Source organism: Alternaria ethzedia, assembly GCF_023757985.1.
Source record: "Alternaria ethzedia strain BMP 0044 chromosome Unknown scaffold_16, whole genome shotgun sequence".
Taxonomy (NCBI): Eukaryota; Fungi; Ascomycota; class Dothideomycetes; order Pleosporales; family Pleosporaceae; genus Alternaria; species Alternaria ethzedia.
This window is the reverse complement of record NW_026056209.1, coordinates 133639-148768: the sequence shown is the minus strand read 5'-3', so window position 1 is coordinate 148768 and position 15130 is coordinate 133639. Positions and strand designations below refer to the sequence as shown.

The following is a 15130-nucleotide window of genomic DNA, read 5'->3' as shown; positions in this document are numbered from 1 at the left end:
CAGTCGTGTCTAATCCCTCACCTTTTTGCATGTAAAGACGAGTTCTGAACATCAAATAATTCCATTCAGCAAACATTATGTATATCGTAGCACAAGTTCAGCATGACGCATCAAATGCGTCCAAAGAGCCCCAAAATGGTATACGCTATGCCGGGCAAAAGCCATCATAAGAACATTACGCCGTTGCCTTTACACCCCCGAGATTACCACTTCGTTCCTAATTATATGCGCCCGAGCCAGCGACAGTTGGCATGGGCCAGTCGTCTTCGGTGATGCTCGACCAGAACACCCATATCATTACTACCGATAGGAGGGTGAAGAGGGTCGAGAATAGACCTCCGTTGATCTTTCCGTCGGTGCCGTTGCAGATATGAACGCTGATGACATATTGGAAGATTTGACCGATGGCGAATAAAAGGCCTGCTGCGAGGAGATAGACTGGGAGGGAGTTAGTGATGTTTTGTGTAGAGTATTGACGATTCCTTACGCATTGGCTTGCGCTCGCCGAGAACACGCAGCACCAGGAAAGCTTCCAGGAGGAAGAAGATGACGATGAAGACCAACGGAACGAGCTGGTAGAGGGTGTATAGCGCGTAGGCCTGGTTGGGCAGGAAGCGCGTCTCGTCCCAGTAACCCGTCCAGCTGAGTCCAGTGTCGAGGGCAATGTAGCCGGTACCGATAAAGATTACGATCGACGAGATCAAGAGCAGACCGATAGATACTGCCGTGCCGTCGTCAAGTAGTTGGTAACCCACGGCGCCGTTGAGCATGAGGATCCAGGATGTAGCGGTGATTGCGGCGATGTGGATAGCGACAAAGACCTGTATAAAGGTTAGATCCTGCAGGTGGATAGGTAGAATCGCGTACGTACAATGCGCACAGTGGAATTGAGGGGGAATCCGCCAATGGTGAAGATCTCGCAGATGGAGATGACGATGTATCCGAGGAGGAAGAGCTGCATTTCTCTGCGCCCGACAGCGGCCTTCTTTCTTTGCGATCTCCATAGCAGGAACAGCGAGGCGAGGATTGCGATGCCGCAGATTAATATGGAGCCTAGGTGTGTGAGCGGAATGTCGTTGAAGCGCGCATGTGCCTCGTACCCAGATTGTGCAGTCTTTCACCTCCACCAACGGGGAAGCCCTGTAGAATGCAGCCATCTTGCCATCCGTTATCGTCTTTTGTCGAAGCTGGGTTGAAGAGCTGTGAAGCATGGGGTTAGCGGCGCGTTCGCGGGCGGTGGACGGGCAAAGGGGTGGTAGGACGCAACGTACATAGCAGACAGGTAATGTGCTCCAGTTCGAGCCTGTGTCGCGGCAGAAATCGTCAAACTAGATGGTCAGTTTTCTTCTCGCAGCGTGCAGTCGTCGTCGACATACCTTTCCGTATCTAGACATGCTTTTCGTTTCGGCAGCAACAGCTGCAGGTGAGCCTCAGCCTTGCGGTTTTATGTGGAGCGCTCGTTATCGGGTTGTGCGCACTGCGACAGATAAGAGAGGGCGGTCGGCGCGGATAGGCAAGCGACGTGAAAGCGAATCGTGGAGCGGTCGTAGTCGTGGTCGTGGTGGTGAGAGGTGTAATGATGCGCTGTGGCTGGGGCCGCTGGGAAGCTTCCTCGAAACAATGCACGAAGCCAAGCAGGTCTTCAGCCAAATCCAATCAGGCGCGCCGAGCGAGAGCCAGGTCCGACCGCGAGCTTTCAATGTTTGGTTACCAGGGCGGGCGTGCTGCGCTAAACCAACCCCCTGCAGGCTGAATTTCAATTGAGTTGTCCGACGTCGATTACAGTGAAGGGATGCCTGGCAATTGCGTTAAACACCTTCTTAGGCCTCTGCCAGAAGCAAGAAACAGGAACGCTGCCACACAAACATCTGGGCAGGTAATCAAAACTGGGGTCTGCTGGGCCAATCACTCCCACGGCGCCTTTCCCCTTGCAGCGAGGGGCCGCAGATCACGGAGCATCTGGCGGCAGAGCAAGCCATGGGCCTTGGGCGTGTCATAACCAGCATGACGCAGAACTCCCAACTCTACCGGTGGTACAAGGGCGCCCATTAATTGAGTTGATGGCTTGACGTTGGCGACGAGGCCCTTCCTGCAGCTGTTCAACTCTACAGCAGCACGGTCGACCTGCGGACCTCCTTTGCCCACGAGCGTTGTGTGCCTGGGGCCGTAAAAGTTAGGTGTTTCGCACTGGAAGCGAGGCCCCAGCTTGCAAACGTCAGGAGGGTCTCCGGCGTCTACTGTATCGACGAGGATGGATTTGACTGATGTTTGTTTAACGCTAGCATTATAGTCGCTTCACCACAGCGTTTTGGGGAGATTGCAAACACTCGAACGCGTTGGGTATATAAAGCGTGTCGAGATCTGTCATACGGCTAAGTCGCGTCTCCAGTACCTAGGTAAAGCAATGACGGTTTCTTTGCTTCGTGTTCACTCGTCCAGTGACGGCAGACTTCAGGGCTGTCACGTTCACGTGCGAAGCGAAAGATGCAAGAACAGAACGCGTCTGAGGCCGCCCATGTTGCTTCTCCGCACGAAAACTGCCATGTGGCCCTGCGTCTCTTTCCTTACATAGCATCAAGTCTCGTGATCTGTAAGGAGTTTTCAACACTAGTCGCTGTTGTTTTCTACACCGCATGAGTTGTGCAACATTGAAGTTGATCGCGGCTATCTTTCCGCTTTGCAGTCAGTCTCCACGCGGGGCTCCAATCGTCGACACTACAACCCCAACGTGACCTCGGGACCCGCCTCCACCGCCCCGTACATGGCGCAGAGTTGGTGGTGCACCTCTAGTGTAGGCGTAGTGTAGAGCTCGTGGCTACGTCGTGTGCTGCATCGCGGGATCTAATGTCCGCTATCAAGCCTCCGCCTCAAGCCTCCGGTCAACGGCATCGGATTGTGGTAGCGAGAACATGGCGATCCGTACATCTGGCTGTCACTCGATGCGATACAGCCGCGATAAAAACAAAGCCTCTGCTGCGCGCGTACATCATCGTGCAGACGATGCCGCGCTCGCCAGCAGGCTCCATGCGCAACATGGTCGGACCGAGCAGCGAAGGAGTCTACATGGGTGCCAAGAAATGACGGCAAGGCAGCCCGAACAGGGAGCTCACACGTTCGCATGCACCTGTGGACGTCTGATCTCAACCAGGCGCTATCGTCGTGACTGTCTTTTTCCCCATTGTAGCCCAATGCGACCGAGTTCTCACCGCCTTTGCGCTAGCCTTACCAGATCCCTCGTCTCGGCTGCTTGACCCTGTGACGTGCCCCAGCAGCCGCCTTTGGCCTCGTTCGTTCTTCCTACCACCATCTCTCGGAGAAGAGGGCTGTCTCCCAACAGCCTGTGACCTTCACCATTCCGTCCCACTCCAACAGCACCAGGAGGCCTGCCAACATCCCCCTCCACAACCTCTCGAGCTCGGCCCGTCCCCGAGACCACGACTCTGCTTATCTGCTCGACGACCACGATAAGGACAGCGCGCGCTCCTCCTTCGACACCCCCTCGTCCGACTCGGACCTCTCCGTCTGGAGCGATACTGGTGACCTCGTCGACCAGCTAGCTGACCGAGAAGATCCCCTCCGCATCAACCTTGAAGCCGGCAACCCGTCGCGGCCACGCCAAAAGCAAAAGCGAGCGCGCTTTGCATCTCAGGACCTCCACGAAAAGGGCGCCCACCAACTCCGGCTCGAAGACATCGAGATCCCCGACCCTGGGCCACGCACTATCTCAAAGGCAGAGCAGATACTCGCTCGTATCATGGCACCCAATGATGGGCCCTCCCGTATTCACGGGTTACACGGAAAGAAGTTGATGTGGGTAGAGCGGATACCACGACAGGAAGCTCAGAGCTAACAGGAGCAGCTACTTCACCAGTGTCTTCGTCTCGTTAGGCGTGTTCCTGTTCGGTTATGATCAGGGAGTCATGTCCGGTATCATCACGTACGCCCTTACGCACCCTCTGTACTTGACCATGTCTAATAGTACCACAGCGGCATCTACTTCAAAGACTACTTCAACCAGCCTTCCGCCGCCGAGCTCGGAACGATGGTGGCTATCCTGGAAGTTGGTGCCTTTATCTCCTCGCTGGTCGTTGGCCGTATCGGTGATGTGATCGGAAGACGCAAGACCATCTTGTACGGCTCCCTCATCTTCGTCGTCGGCGGCGCTCTCCAGACCTTCGCTACCGGTATCCCCATGATGCTTCTCGGCAGAGTCATCGCCGGTCTGGGAGTCGGATCGCTATCTACCATCGTACCCGTATACCAGTCCGAAATCTCGCCGCCCCACAACCGAGGAAAGATGGGTTGCATTGAATTCACTGGCAACATCACAGGTTACGCAGTAAGTGTGTGGGTTGACTACTTCTGCACATACATCAAGAACGACTGGTCGTGGAGAGTTCCGCTCTTCATGCAGTGCATCATGGGTCTTCTTCTGGCCGCAGGAAGCTTGCTTATCTGCGAATCTCCAAGGTTTGCTATATACTCCCAATCCAAGAATTTCACTAACACGTACAGATGGCTCTTGGACAACGACCACGACGAAGAGGGTATTGTAGTTATTGCCAATTTGTACGGAAAGGGCGATATTCACAACCCCAAAGCACGAGATGAATACCGAGAGATCAAGATGAACGTCCTGCTCCAGCGTCAAGAAGGTGAACGATCATACAAAGACATGTTTACGCGATACTCCAAACGCGTCTTCATTGCCATGTCCGCCCAAGCCCTCGCGCAACTCAACGGCATCAACGTCATCTCGTACTATGCACCGCTCGTCTTCGAAGAGGCTGGCTGGTACGGTCGCCAAGCTATTCTCATGACTGGTATCAACGCCATCACATACCTGCTTTCCACCATTCCACCATGGTACATTGTGGACTCGCTGGGTCGTCGGAAGATTCTGCTCTCTGGAGCCCTCATGATGCTGATCTCCCTCTCCGCCATTTCCTACTTCCAGTTCCTGCAAGCTTCTTGGACACCCAACATGGTCGTCATATTCGTCATGATTTACAACGCCGCATTTGGATACTCATGGGGTCCTATTCCGTGGTTGTACCCACCGGAGATTCTGCCCCTCAGCATTCGTGCAAAGGGTGCCAGTCTGAGTACCGCGACCAACTGGGCTTTCAACTGGCTGGTTGGTGAGATGACTCCGATCCTGCAGGAGCACATCCAGTGGCGATTGTACCTCATCCACGCATTCTTCTGCGCTGCCAGTTTCGTTATTGGTAGGTTTTGGCTGACATTCGGGCTGAGCCGTTTACTAATAAGACTCAGTATATTTCATCTACCCAGAAACTGCCAACGTTCGCCTGGAAGACATGAACTCCCTGTTCGGAGACGCTACCTCAGTCATGCCCACTCCGGAGACCCTGGCGCAAGCCGAATCACTTTTCAGCGGAGAAGGCCGCGGCTCTCCTGTTCCATCGCTCGATATTCGCGGACGCCGCGCGCAAGACGAGGCCATTCCTGGACTCAACATCGACCCTCCTGACATCGAGAGCGGCAACAAGGACATGGCCAAGGCGGACACCGAGAACGGCGAAGGCATCGGTGGCTGGATCAGCAACATGGTCAAGAGGACTAAGGGTAACGGCGAGGGTGACAGCACGAGCGGAAAGTACAAGCAAGTTGGACAGGACGAGGACTAGAGTACACGCGGTGTACACATCGACAATTCCGCATTTCCTACATATATCTGCGCCATCTCGACAAGCGATGCGCATGTTACAATATTCACGAGCCAATGGCTTATCGAGCGTTGTTCTTGGGTTGATAGAGTGCGCGTAGCATTTTTTGAGGCGTTTGTTACATGTGTTGCGTAGGCTAGAGAAATACGTCTTCCAAGGGAGACGGAACCACTATCTTTTGTGCAGAAGGCTACCGTGGTGAAGCTGTGGTGACGTGCATCGACCTAGTGCCCCTCCCCGTCCTAGCCGGCTGCACATCGGATTACCAGTGCGACGGGACGATTGGGGCCAGGTGAATGGAATTGTGGGTTTCACGTGATAGATGTGAACAGGTGTCGCTTCTCCGTGCCCTGATGCGGCGGCCGGGCTCTAGCTTCCTTTGCTCGTAAGTCTAATTCGGGAACAGGTAGCCCACCTCCTCGATCCCGCAGCGCACGACTTTCTTGCATTGCTCCTTCCCTGCGAGCTTCCTTCCCATGCTCTCACTTGTTTGGGGTTTTCTTCTACGGCCCACGGCCACTTTTAATTGATTGCCTTTCTCTCGAGTCGCATTAGACCCGGCTGCACCGCGTAGTCGCGCAAGCTCCGTGGTACCGACTACCCGTTCACCACCAAATCCAGCCTCAAGCCACGAATCCCTTCCGCCTTTCTGGACAACTCCGCGAACAACATCTGAGGTCGACCAGAGCGCCGACTTCCATCACCATGGCATCAACCGCGCGCACCACGGGCGCAGATGCACAGGCGGAGGAGCTGCGGAGGAGAAATGTAGCCGCACAATCACAGGCCTCCGCGCCAGTCGCTGCACAAGTACAAGAGAAGGAGAAATCCAAGGACAAGGTACGCCGTCTTGCACAAGTGGCATCAGAGCTGTCAATATTCTGGTGGCTGCAGGGACCTTTCGCTAACCATACGCAGCCTTTCAACATCATCTCCTTCCTCGACGAATACGAGTTCATTTGGGCCCCTCTGATTTTCACCTTCTTCGCCTTCTTCACGCGCATGTACAAGATTGGCCTCTCGCCAATCGTCACCTGGGATGAAGCCCAGTAAGTATACCGAATTCAAGACGCACATGGCTAGTTCTGACTTGGTGCAGCTTTGGCAAGTTCGGTTCACACTACCTCAAGCGCGAGTTCTACTTCGATGTCCACCCACCCCTCGGAAAGATGCTCGTTGGTCTGTCTGGATACCTCGCTGGATACAATGGCTCGTTCGAATTCAAGTCTGGAGAGACCTACCCTCCGGAGCTGGACTACACCTTCATGCGTCTCTTCAACTCTGCTTTTGGCGCTGTCTGCGTTCCGCTGGCATACTTTACCGCCAAGGAGCTGAACTTCCGCCGTCCGGTTGTATGGTTCGTCACGTTGGCTGTCCTCTGCGAGAACTCGTACACCACCATCAGCCGTTTCATCCTTCTCGATTCTATGCTCCTCTGCTTCACCTTCACCACCGTCTTCTGCTGGTCCAAGTTCCACCGTCAGCAACATGACCCATTCTCTCCTGAGTGGGGTCTCTGGCTGATGCTCACCGGAGTTTCCATTGGTTGCGTATGCAGCGTCAAGTGGGTTGGATTCTTCGTCACAGCGTTGGTCGGACTGTACACCATTGAGGACCTCTGGCACAAGTTTGGAGACCTGAAGATGCCCAAGGTACGTGAAATCGCCCTGCTAGAGGAAACTAGACTAACACATACAGGTTGAGCTAGTCACCCACGTCGCTTTCCGAGTCTTCGGTCTGATCCTCATTCCCCTCGCCGTCTACATGTTCTCCTTCTACCTCCACTTCATCATCCTCGAAAACAGCGGTCCCGGCGACGCACAAATGAGCTCCCTCTTCCAGGCTAACCTGCGAGGAACCGAAGTCGGCAAGAACAGCCCTCTCGAGATCGCATACGGCTCTCGCACGACTCTAAAGAACATGGGATACGGAGGTGGACTGCTTCACTCTCACGTACAGACCTACCCTGAAGGCTCGCAACAGCAACAGATCACTTGCTACCACCACAAGGATGCCAACAACGACTGGTTCTTCTACCCCAACCGCCACGAAGTCGATTACAAGCCCGATGAGGAGCTCCGCTACCCTGGAAACGGTGATGTTATCCGTCTCATCCATGCCCAGACCGGCCGTAACCTCCACTCGCACCAAGTCGCCGCCCCCGTTACAAAGAGTGATTGGGAAGTTTCCTGCTACGGCAACACAACCGTCGGTGACACCAAGGACCACTGGGTTGTTGAAGTTGTTCGCGATGCTGCTTCAAGGGACTACTCCAAGCTCCGAACCCTCACTACCGCCTTCCGTCTGAAGCACAAGGATCTGGGCTGCTACCTCCGCGCTGGCAATGTCAACCTACCTCAATGGGGGTTCAAGCAGATTGAGACAAGTTGCGTCAAGAAGAACAACCCCCGCGACGTCTACACCCACTGGAACATCGAGAGCCACACCAACGAGAGACTACCCCCGGGCAACCCTGGCGACTACAAGTCACCCTTCTTCCAGGACTTTATCCATCTCAACGTCGCCATGATGACATCCAACAACGCGCTTGTTCCCGACCCTGACAAGCAAGACGATCTCGCATCTAGCTTCTGGCAATGGCCCATCCTGCACGTCGGTCTCCGCATGTGCGGCTGGAACGACGACAGTAAGCACCCTTCTCCCGTCACCTTAGATATTCCACTAACAAAATCACAGTCGTCAAGTACTTCCTCCTCGGCAACCCCTTCGTCTACTGGGGCAGCACCGCTTCGCTAGGCATCTTCGGTCTCCTTGTCGTCTTCTACCTGGTCCGCTGGCAACGCGGATACAACGATCTCAAGCAGTCAGAGATCGACCAGATCCACTACGCTGGTATCTACCCCATCATCGGCTGGGCCCTTCACTACGCACCGTTCGTCGCCATGGGTCGTGTCACCTACGTGCACCACTACTACCCCGCGTTGTGGTTCGCCATCATCGTCATGGGCTTCTGCCTCGACTTCACCACGAGAAAGCTCAGCAAGCAAGTACAATGGGCCATCTTCGCCGTTCTGTACGCCATCATCATCGGCCTGTACGTGCTCTTCAGGGCTATCTCCTTCGGTATGGTCGGACCCAGCAGCCAGTGGAAACACCTCAAGTGGTTCGACAGCTGGAGGATCACCGACTAAGCGCCTCCACCCTACGCTTCTCCTCTCTTTGTGCTCAATGGCAACGAGGACCTTTTTGCTCGAGGCAGAGGGACGTCTTGGTCTTTTTGTAACAACATGTTTCTTCTTTTCATAAACTTTGGGGTATCTAGGGATCATGGATACCAGGCGGACGTATGCATTAGGGGTTTCTCTACGACCGGGCTAGCGAAGGTGTTCCTAGGGGCGGTATAAAGTTTAGAATCTTTCTGGAAGAAAATCAATGTCATGATGTAATCTGAGTCTACCCTGAGTCCGAAGTCATGTCTTGACAAGTGCTGATGATGTGTGTATATATTGTGTTTTTCATTTCTTCTCTGGCTTAACTACATGCCTTATCCCACTCTCCGCTATCTCAAACTCAACGCCCCTCCCCTCTGACGGCGGAGCCCAGGGCGCAAATACGACCTTGAACCAGCGTCGCCACTTTGAGATGTGGCTCTCCTCTTGCTCATTCCATTGGTCTTGGCCGTTGACAGTGTGTATGAGCGGTCTGCTACCAGAAAGGACGGGTATCTTCTTCAGAGCAATGCGGCACGCGAGTTGGTTGGTCCAAACAAGTCCCAAAGAAGGCGTCTTTTGGACGTGCGCCTGTTCGTATTGCGAGTCGCCCCAGCCGGTGAACCAGCGTTGTTGGTGGTCGAGAGCGAGAGGGTCTGCGGAGAGAACGATGCTTTCGGCTGGCTGTGAGGCTGGATTAGCGGCATGGTCGTGGTCTGTTCCCTGGCTCGCGCTCTGGTTGCCCTGGCTGTTGGTAGATGTTGTCCGCGATGCTGCGTTTGAGGATGGCGCAGACGGCGCTTTCGTAAAGCGGTCGGCGACTTGGTTTGCTACGACAACGGTTATGCCTTCTGTGCGGGCGAGTTCCCGGAGGAGAGCACCTAGCTGTACAAGCTGGGTTCCTCTTCTTGCCATGGCCGCTGCCCCATTGCCGGCGCCTTGCTTCTCGAACTCGGCGCGGTAGTTGGCAGCGACGGAGTCCAGGATGACAAGGCCGATGCCATGCTTTCTGATCGCTACGGGTAGCTGGTAGCGTAGTATGTGCTCTTGGGACTCGAGATCTGGGGTTTGTATGCTTAGGACACGCGACAGTGAGGGCTTTTCGTCGGCAGGTAGTGAAGCGAGGGCCGGGTGGGAGGAGAGCAGCTGGGCGAGGCGCTTTGTAGATAGTGTTGCCTCGGTAGATATGTAAACTACTGACTTGGCGAGCCCTCTGGGAGGCGGCAGTTGTGAAGCCAGCAGCAGGGTTAAGAGGAATTGTGTTTTACCGGCACCACTGGAAGTAGTCAGTACAATCTTCAGGAGCAATTTCCAAGACTGCCGCACCTCTCCCCGGTAATCTCTACCAGATAGCCGCGCGGTATGCCTCCACCCAAGGCGGCGTCCAACTCTTCATCCAAGGTGCTTATACAAGTCCAAATATCATTCGGGGCATCCGGGATACCGGAAGCGGAAAGGAAGGAATTGCCGACGGCAGCTTCCTCTCCGCCGAAGCCAAGCTGGAGATGCAGAGCTGCTATCACGGCATCAGCGAGCTTCCTCAGCTCACCGGCAGGCAGCTGGGCGCGTTTGGCGACATCGGCGGCGTCGAGGGTGAGCAGGTCATTGGCGGTGATGAGGGCCTTGTCGAGCGAGGGCAGCAGGTGGGTGTAGGGTTTCGCGTCAAAGTCAGGCAGCACCTGCAGCAGATCCGTCATGGGCCAGAGAGGTGTCGCATTTGCGCGGCTCTGCGGATGGCACGCGCGACTCTCGTTCCGGACTCGCCTTTTCGGTCAAATGTCACGGCGGGCGGAGCGTTGGAGGCGGACGGGATGACTGACGCGTGATGAAAGCTGCTCGCGACGACTGTTCGAGAAGCTCTTGGCCGCTAGTCGACTAGTCCAGAGACGACAGCGTGGTGGGGGTTCCGTTTCTCCTATGGTCCGTGACCTACGTCACACCTGGATCCCCCGCTTCTCCACACGTTGGCATACCTCACCCACTCTCCAATCCCAGTCCGCCCAAGACGGAGCCCAGACATCGACACCTCAGGTTGCCGTGCGTAGAGTAGAGCGCAGTGTGATCCAAGTAGCCATAGACCATAGTGCCATCCTGCTATCGTGCCTTGCACCCATTGCCGTGCCTCTCCTAAAGCTGCCCAGGTACATTTTCTCCGATTAACCGGACTGCCTACGCGACGGTGCGTGCCCTTTATAAGTTCGCGCTACCGCCGACGCTTCCACTCGTCCGTAACGTAGATAGCTGATTTCTAACAGGCCCACTAGTACACCTCGGGGCAGCCTTACGCGCCTACCGTATCCTCACGACCGAGTCTCTCTGACATTTGCTGTGCTTCGATCCGCGGCACACCTTTTCCGGTCCTTTACCCTGGTCCTGCTGCATCGTCGAGAGCCCAAGAGGCCCATTGGAGTACAGTAAGTCGTTGCGCAGCAGAGTTACTTTGACTACAGCAGTTTCGATTACTCTCCAGATCCGGACAGATTCCGCCAGACTATCCGCAGCTCATTTAGAGCTCGACGCTACTGTGTAAGTTGCATTCTCCTTGCATGGGCGTTTCGTTGGCTTAGAACATCGGGTCATTCACCTCTCTGGTCTGCCATGCTCCGGGTCACGTTCCGGGTCAGCGGTCGGCTACCTGAGCGGCATCTTGCATCGCCTGTCTCTTTTATTACGAAGCCTATCGCGCGTTTCACATGCGAACTCGCCATGTGGACCCGCCCTAATTCTACTTTCCCCATCCGTCTTGACTCTTATAAGAGTCTTCCCTTCCCCAAGTACCTTGATGCTCTTTGCGAACTTTGAGTACCCATGCCGGCCTACTGTCTTCAGGACTGTCACTACTTCTATCGAAGTGCTCTGCGGCATCTCAACATTGCCACCTCCATCTCACCCCTATACGCCTAACTGACACGCGCCATGGCAGTCCGCACTTTCACCCAACCGTCGTCCCTTGAGGATACACTTGATAAGGCATCAAAGATGTCTGGCTCAGAAGGCAACGGCACCACCCGTTCGGCTGAGTCCGCGAAACAGAGTACCCAGTCTTACTCCTCAGAGGCACAAGCACCACTAGCAAGCCATACCAACCCCAACTCAAGACCAGGCATCACCTTCGCACACGAAGACAGTCTACCAAAGCTTCCTATCCCAGAGCTCGACAGTTCGTGCAAGAAATACATTGCCGCGCTCAAACCCTTGCAGTCTCCGAAGGAACACAGCGATACGGTTCACTCAGTAGAGGACTTCCTCAAGAGTGATGGACCTGTGCTGCAGGAGAAGCTGAAGAAGTATGCTTCTGGGAAGAGCAACTACATCGAGCAGTTCTGTAAGTATCATGACAGTTCACAGAATGAGCTATATTTGAGGCATTTCAGGATCGACAGTTGAAAGTGTGTCTATATCCGTGTATCATAGGCTGACCTATCGTTAGGGTATGATTCATATCTGAACTTCGATAACCCGGTGGTACTTAATCTAAATCCATTCTTCTTACTGGAGGATGATCCCACCCCGGCTCGCAACAACCAAGTCACTCGCGCAGCCTCATTAGTCGTCTCGGCACTGTCGTTTGTAAGAGCTGTCCGTCGCGAGGAACTACCGCCTGACACCATCCGTGGTCAGCCACTGTGCATGTACCAATACTCAAGGCTGTTCGGTACTGCCAGGATACCCACTGAGCATGGATGTCAGATCGGTCAAGACCCAACTTCGAAGCACGTGGTCGTTATGTGTTATGGCCAGTTCTACTGGTTCGACGTTCTGGATGACAACCACGATCTGATCATGACGGAGAAGGACATTGCTCTCAATCTTCAAGTCATTGTCGATGACGCGCAGGAAGTACCAATTCAAGATGCGGCCAAAGGAGCTCTGGGTGTGCTGAGTACAGAGAACCGAAAGGTCTGGGCTGGTCTCCGTGACGTGCTGCACAGGGAAGAGGGCTCGAACAACTCTGACTGCCTCAACATTGTTGACTCAGCATTGTTTATCCTCTGCTTGGACTACACCGAACCGCAAACAGGTGCCGATCTGTGCATGAACATGCTTTGCGGTACGAGCAAGATTGAGCGCGGTGTCCAGGTGGGAACATGCACGAACCGCTGGTACGACAAGCTGCAGATCATCGTTTGCAAGAACGGAAGTGCGGGAATCAACTTCGAGCATACCGGTGTTGATGGCCATACTGTGCTCCGATTTGCTTCCGATGTCTACACCGACACCATTCTCCGATTCGCGAGAACCATCAACGGCAGTGCGCCGAGTCTTTGGGCTTCCTCAAGTCCTGATCCTGCCAAGCGCGACCCAGATAGCTTTGGCGACGTACAAACAACACCTCACAAGCTCGAGTGGGACATGCTTCCCGAACTCAGCACAGCGCTTCGTTTTGCCGAGACACGCCTGGCAGACCTCATTCAACAGAATGAGTTCGCGACTCTGGAGTTCCCTCACTATGGCAAGAACTTCATGACATCGATGGGTTTCTCACCCGATGCTTTTGTTCAAATGGCTTTCCAGGCAGCTTACTATGGTCTATACGGGCGGATAGAATGTGTATACGAACCTGCCATGACCAAGATCTACTACCACGGACGTACAGAAGCCATCCGCTCGGTAACAGAAGAGTCGGTTGACTTTCTGACGACGTTCTGGGGCGAAAACCCAGCCTCGCAGAAGATCGAAGCACTCCGAAAGGCGTGTCAAAAGCACACAGAGAACACAAAGATCTGCTCCAAAGCCCAAGGCCCTGACCGACATCTCTACGCCTTGTACTGCATCTGGCAACGAGCCATTGACGAGTCCAACGACACAGCCAGCAGTGACGGCTGGGACTCCACACGACCATCCAGCGCCGACGCATCAGGCGTAGGTTCACCGAACCGCAACTCAGTCCTCTCAGAGAACGACTCCATTTCGAGCTCGCCACCCCCAGCACCAATGCAGCACTCGATGCCCGCCCTCTTCGCCGACAACGGCTGGGACAAGATCAACCAAACCATCCTTTCGACGTCCAACTGCGGCAACCCCTCGCTCCGCCAGTTCGGTTTCGGTCCCACGTCCGCCGACGGCTTCGGCATAGGCTACATCATAAAAGACGGCAGCATATCCATCTGCGCGTCATCCAAGCACCGCCAAACCTCGCGCTACATTGACGCGCTGGAATCCTACTTCTTAGAGATCCGCAAACTCCTCCGCCAGATCAAGCGCCGCGGTACTTCGGCTGATAAGACCGCGACCCGCGCCCGCGAAGCGGAAGACAGACCCCTCGCCACCCGTCTCAAGAGCAGAGGCAGAATCATCCTGGGAGATGGTGGAAAACAACAGACGCCTGCAGAGAGTATAGTAGATGATGAAGACGACGATGGTCTCGGTGGATGTAGGACTCCCCCTTCCCCTCCTTCCCTTCTTTCCCTCGATGAAGTCTCGAGCCATGCTTCTTGTTCCTCTTTGCCTTCTTCACAACCTTTTCCTACTGTGGGCGGTTTACCGCCTACACCTCCTCATTCTCCGCCTTTCAAACCTATGACGCCTGTTTTGCAGAGCTCGCCGCGTAAACCTATTCCGGTTGTTAAAACGGTGAAAGCGAGGAAGGCGCCCGTTGCGGCGAGGAAACCGATCTTTTACTCTTCTTAGCGTTTTTTTTTTGTTCTCCTCTTTCCTCATTAGAGAAGTTTACTTCTTTGCTTTCCTACATTATTGATGCGATTGAGCGGTATAAGCGGCATGCGCACACGAGACTTCATCATCAGCACCAACACACTACCTTGTTTCCCACCCATGCATCATTTCCCTGTTTCATTGATCGCTGATTCTTACTTTTTTGCTCCGGCTATAGATGGCTTCTTCGATGCGGGAATGCTTCGTCAGGCACTCAATGCGAATCGAGCGCAGAACGAACCCGTCGAGCGCGACGTTATACGCAGGAATATTGGGAGGAGGTTGAGGTTGGCTGAGTACTGAGTGTGCTGAGGTAACCTGTTGAGTTGGGTTGGTGGGAGATTGGAGGATGGAAGGTGATGGTGCGGAGAATTTGATGTGTGAGGATGAGGAATGTGGATGGGAGATTAGCGTAGTGACGAAGTGGGAGGAGGAGGCTAATGCAACGGCACACTCTCGATGTTGTTTGTGTGTTGGGTTTACCTAGTGCATCACTTCTGTCGGATAACGTCTTCATAATCTATGTCCATACCGCCGTCATCCACCAAACGCACCGTTTCTCAATGTTGCTTGAACCTTTTGACATTCTAAATACCAATGTACATGTATCTATTC

The 15130-nt window shown here is 54.4% G+C and overlaps 5 protein-coding genes across 5 annotated transcripts; 3 read left to right on the top strand and 2 right to left on the bottom strand.

Moving 5' to 3' along the window:
- Positions 1–217: 217 nt before the first annotated feature.
- J4E87_006575 (uncharacterized protein) lies at positions 218–1273 on the bottom strand (the record flags this gene model as incomplete). The annotated part of the gene is made up of 5 exons (XM_049378178.1): positions 218–438; positions 488–821; positions 872–1053; positions 1101–1200; positions 1268–1273. 5 exons carry the CDS (start codon positions 1271–1273, stop codon positions 218–220), a joined length of 843 nt encoding a protein of 280 aa, XP_049231982.1.
- A 1790-nt stretch (positions 1274–3063) lies between these two features.
- Positions 3064–5651, top strand: J4E87_006574 (uncharacterized protein; the record flags this gene model as incomplete). Its single annotated transcript, XM_049378177.1, has 6 exons — positions 3064–3067; positions 3270–3810; positions 3860–3937; positions 3988–4470; positions 4516–5228; positions 5278–5651. 6 exons carry the CDS (start codon positions 3064–3066, stop codon positions 5649–5651), a joined length of 2193 nt encoding a protein of 730 aa, XP_049231981.1.
- Positions 5652–6395: 744 nt separating this feature from the next.
- Positions 6396–8842, top strand: J4E87_006573 (uncharacterized protein; the record flags this gene model as incomplete). Its single annotated transcript, XM_049378176.1, has 5 exons — positions 6396–6530; positions 6609–6739; positions 6790–7342; positions 7389–8337; positions 8388–8842. The coding sequence occupies 5 exons, from the start codon at positions 6396–6398 to the stop codon at positions 8840–8842; spliced, it is 2223 nt and encodes a 740-aa protein (XP_049231980.1).
- A 324-nt stretch (positions 8843–9166) lies between these two features.
- Positions 9167–10831, bottom strand: J4E87_006572 (uncharacterized protein; the record flags this gene model as incomplete). The annotated part of the gene is made up of 3 exons (XM_049378175.1): positions 9167–10136; positions 10187–10624; positions 10824–10831. The coding sequence occupies 3 exons, from the start codon at positions 10829–10831 to the stop codon at positions 9167–9169; spliced, it is 1416 nt and encodes a 471-aa protein (XP_049231979.1).
- A 945-nt stretch (positions 10832–11776) lies between these two features.
- Positions 11777–14818, top strand: J4E87_006571 (uncharacterized protein; the record flags this gene model as incomplete). The annotated part of the gene is made up of 3 exons (XM_049378174.1): positions 11777–12185; positions 12291–14234; positions 14694–14818. 3 exons carry the CDS (start codon positions 11777–11779, stop codon positions 14816–14818), a joined length of 2478 nt encoding a protein of 825 aa, XP_049231978.1.
- Positions 14819–15130: the final 312 nt, after the last annotated feature.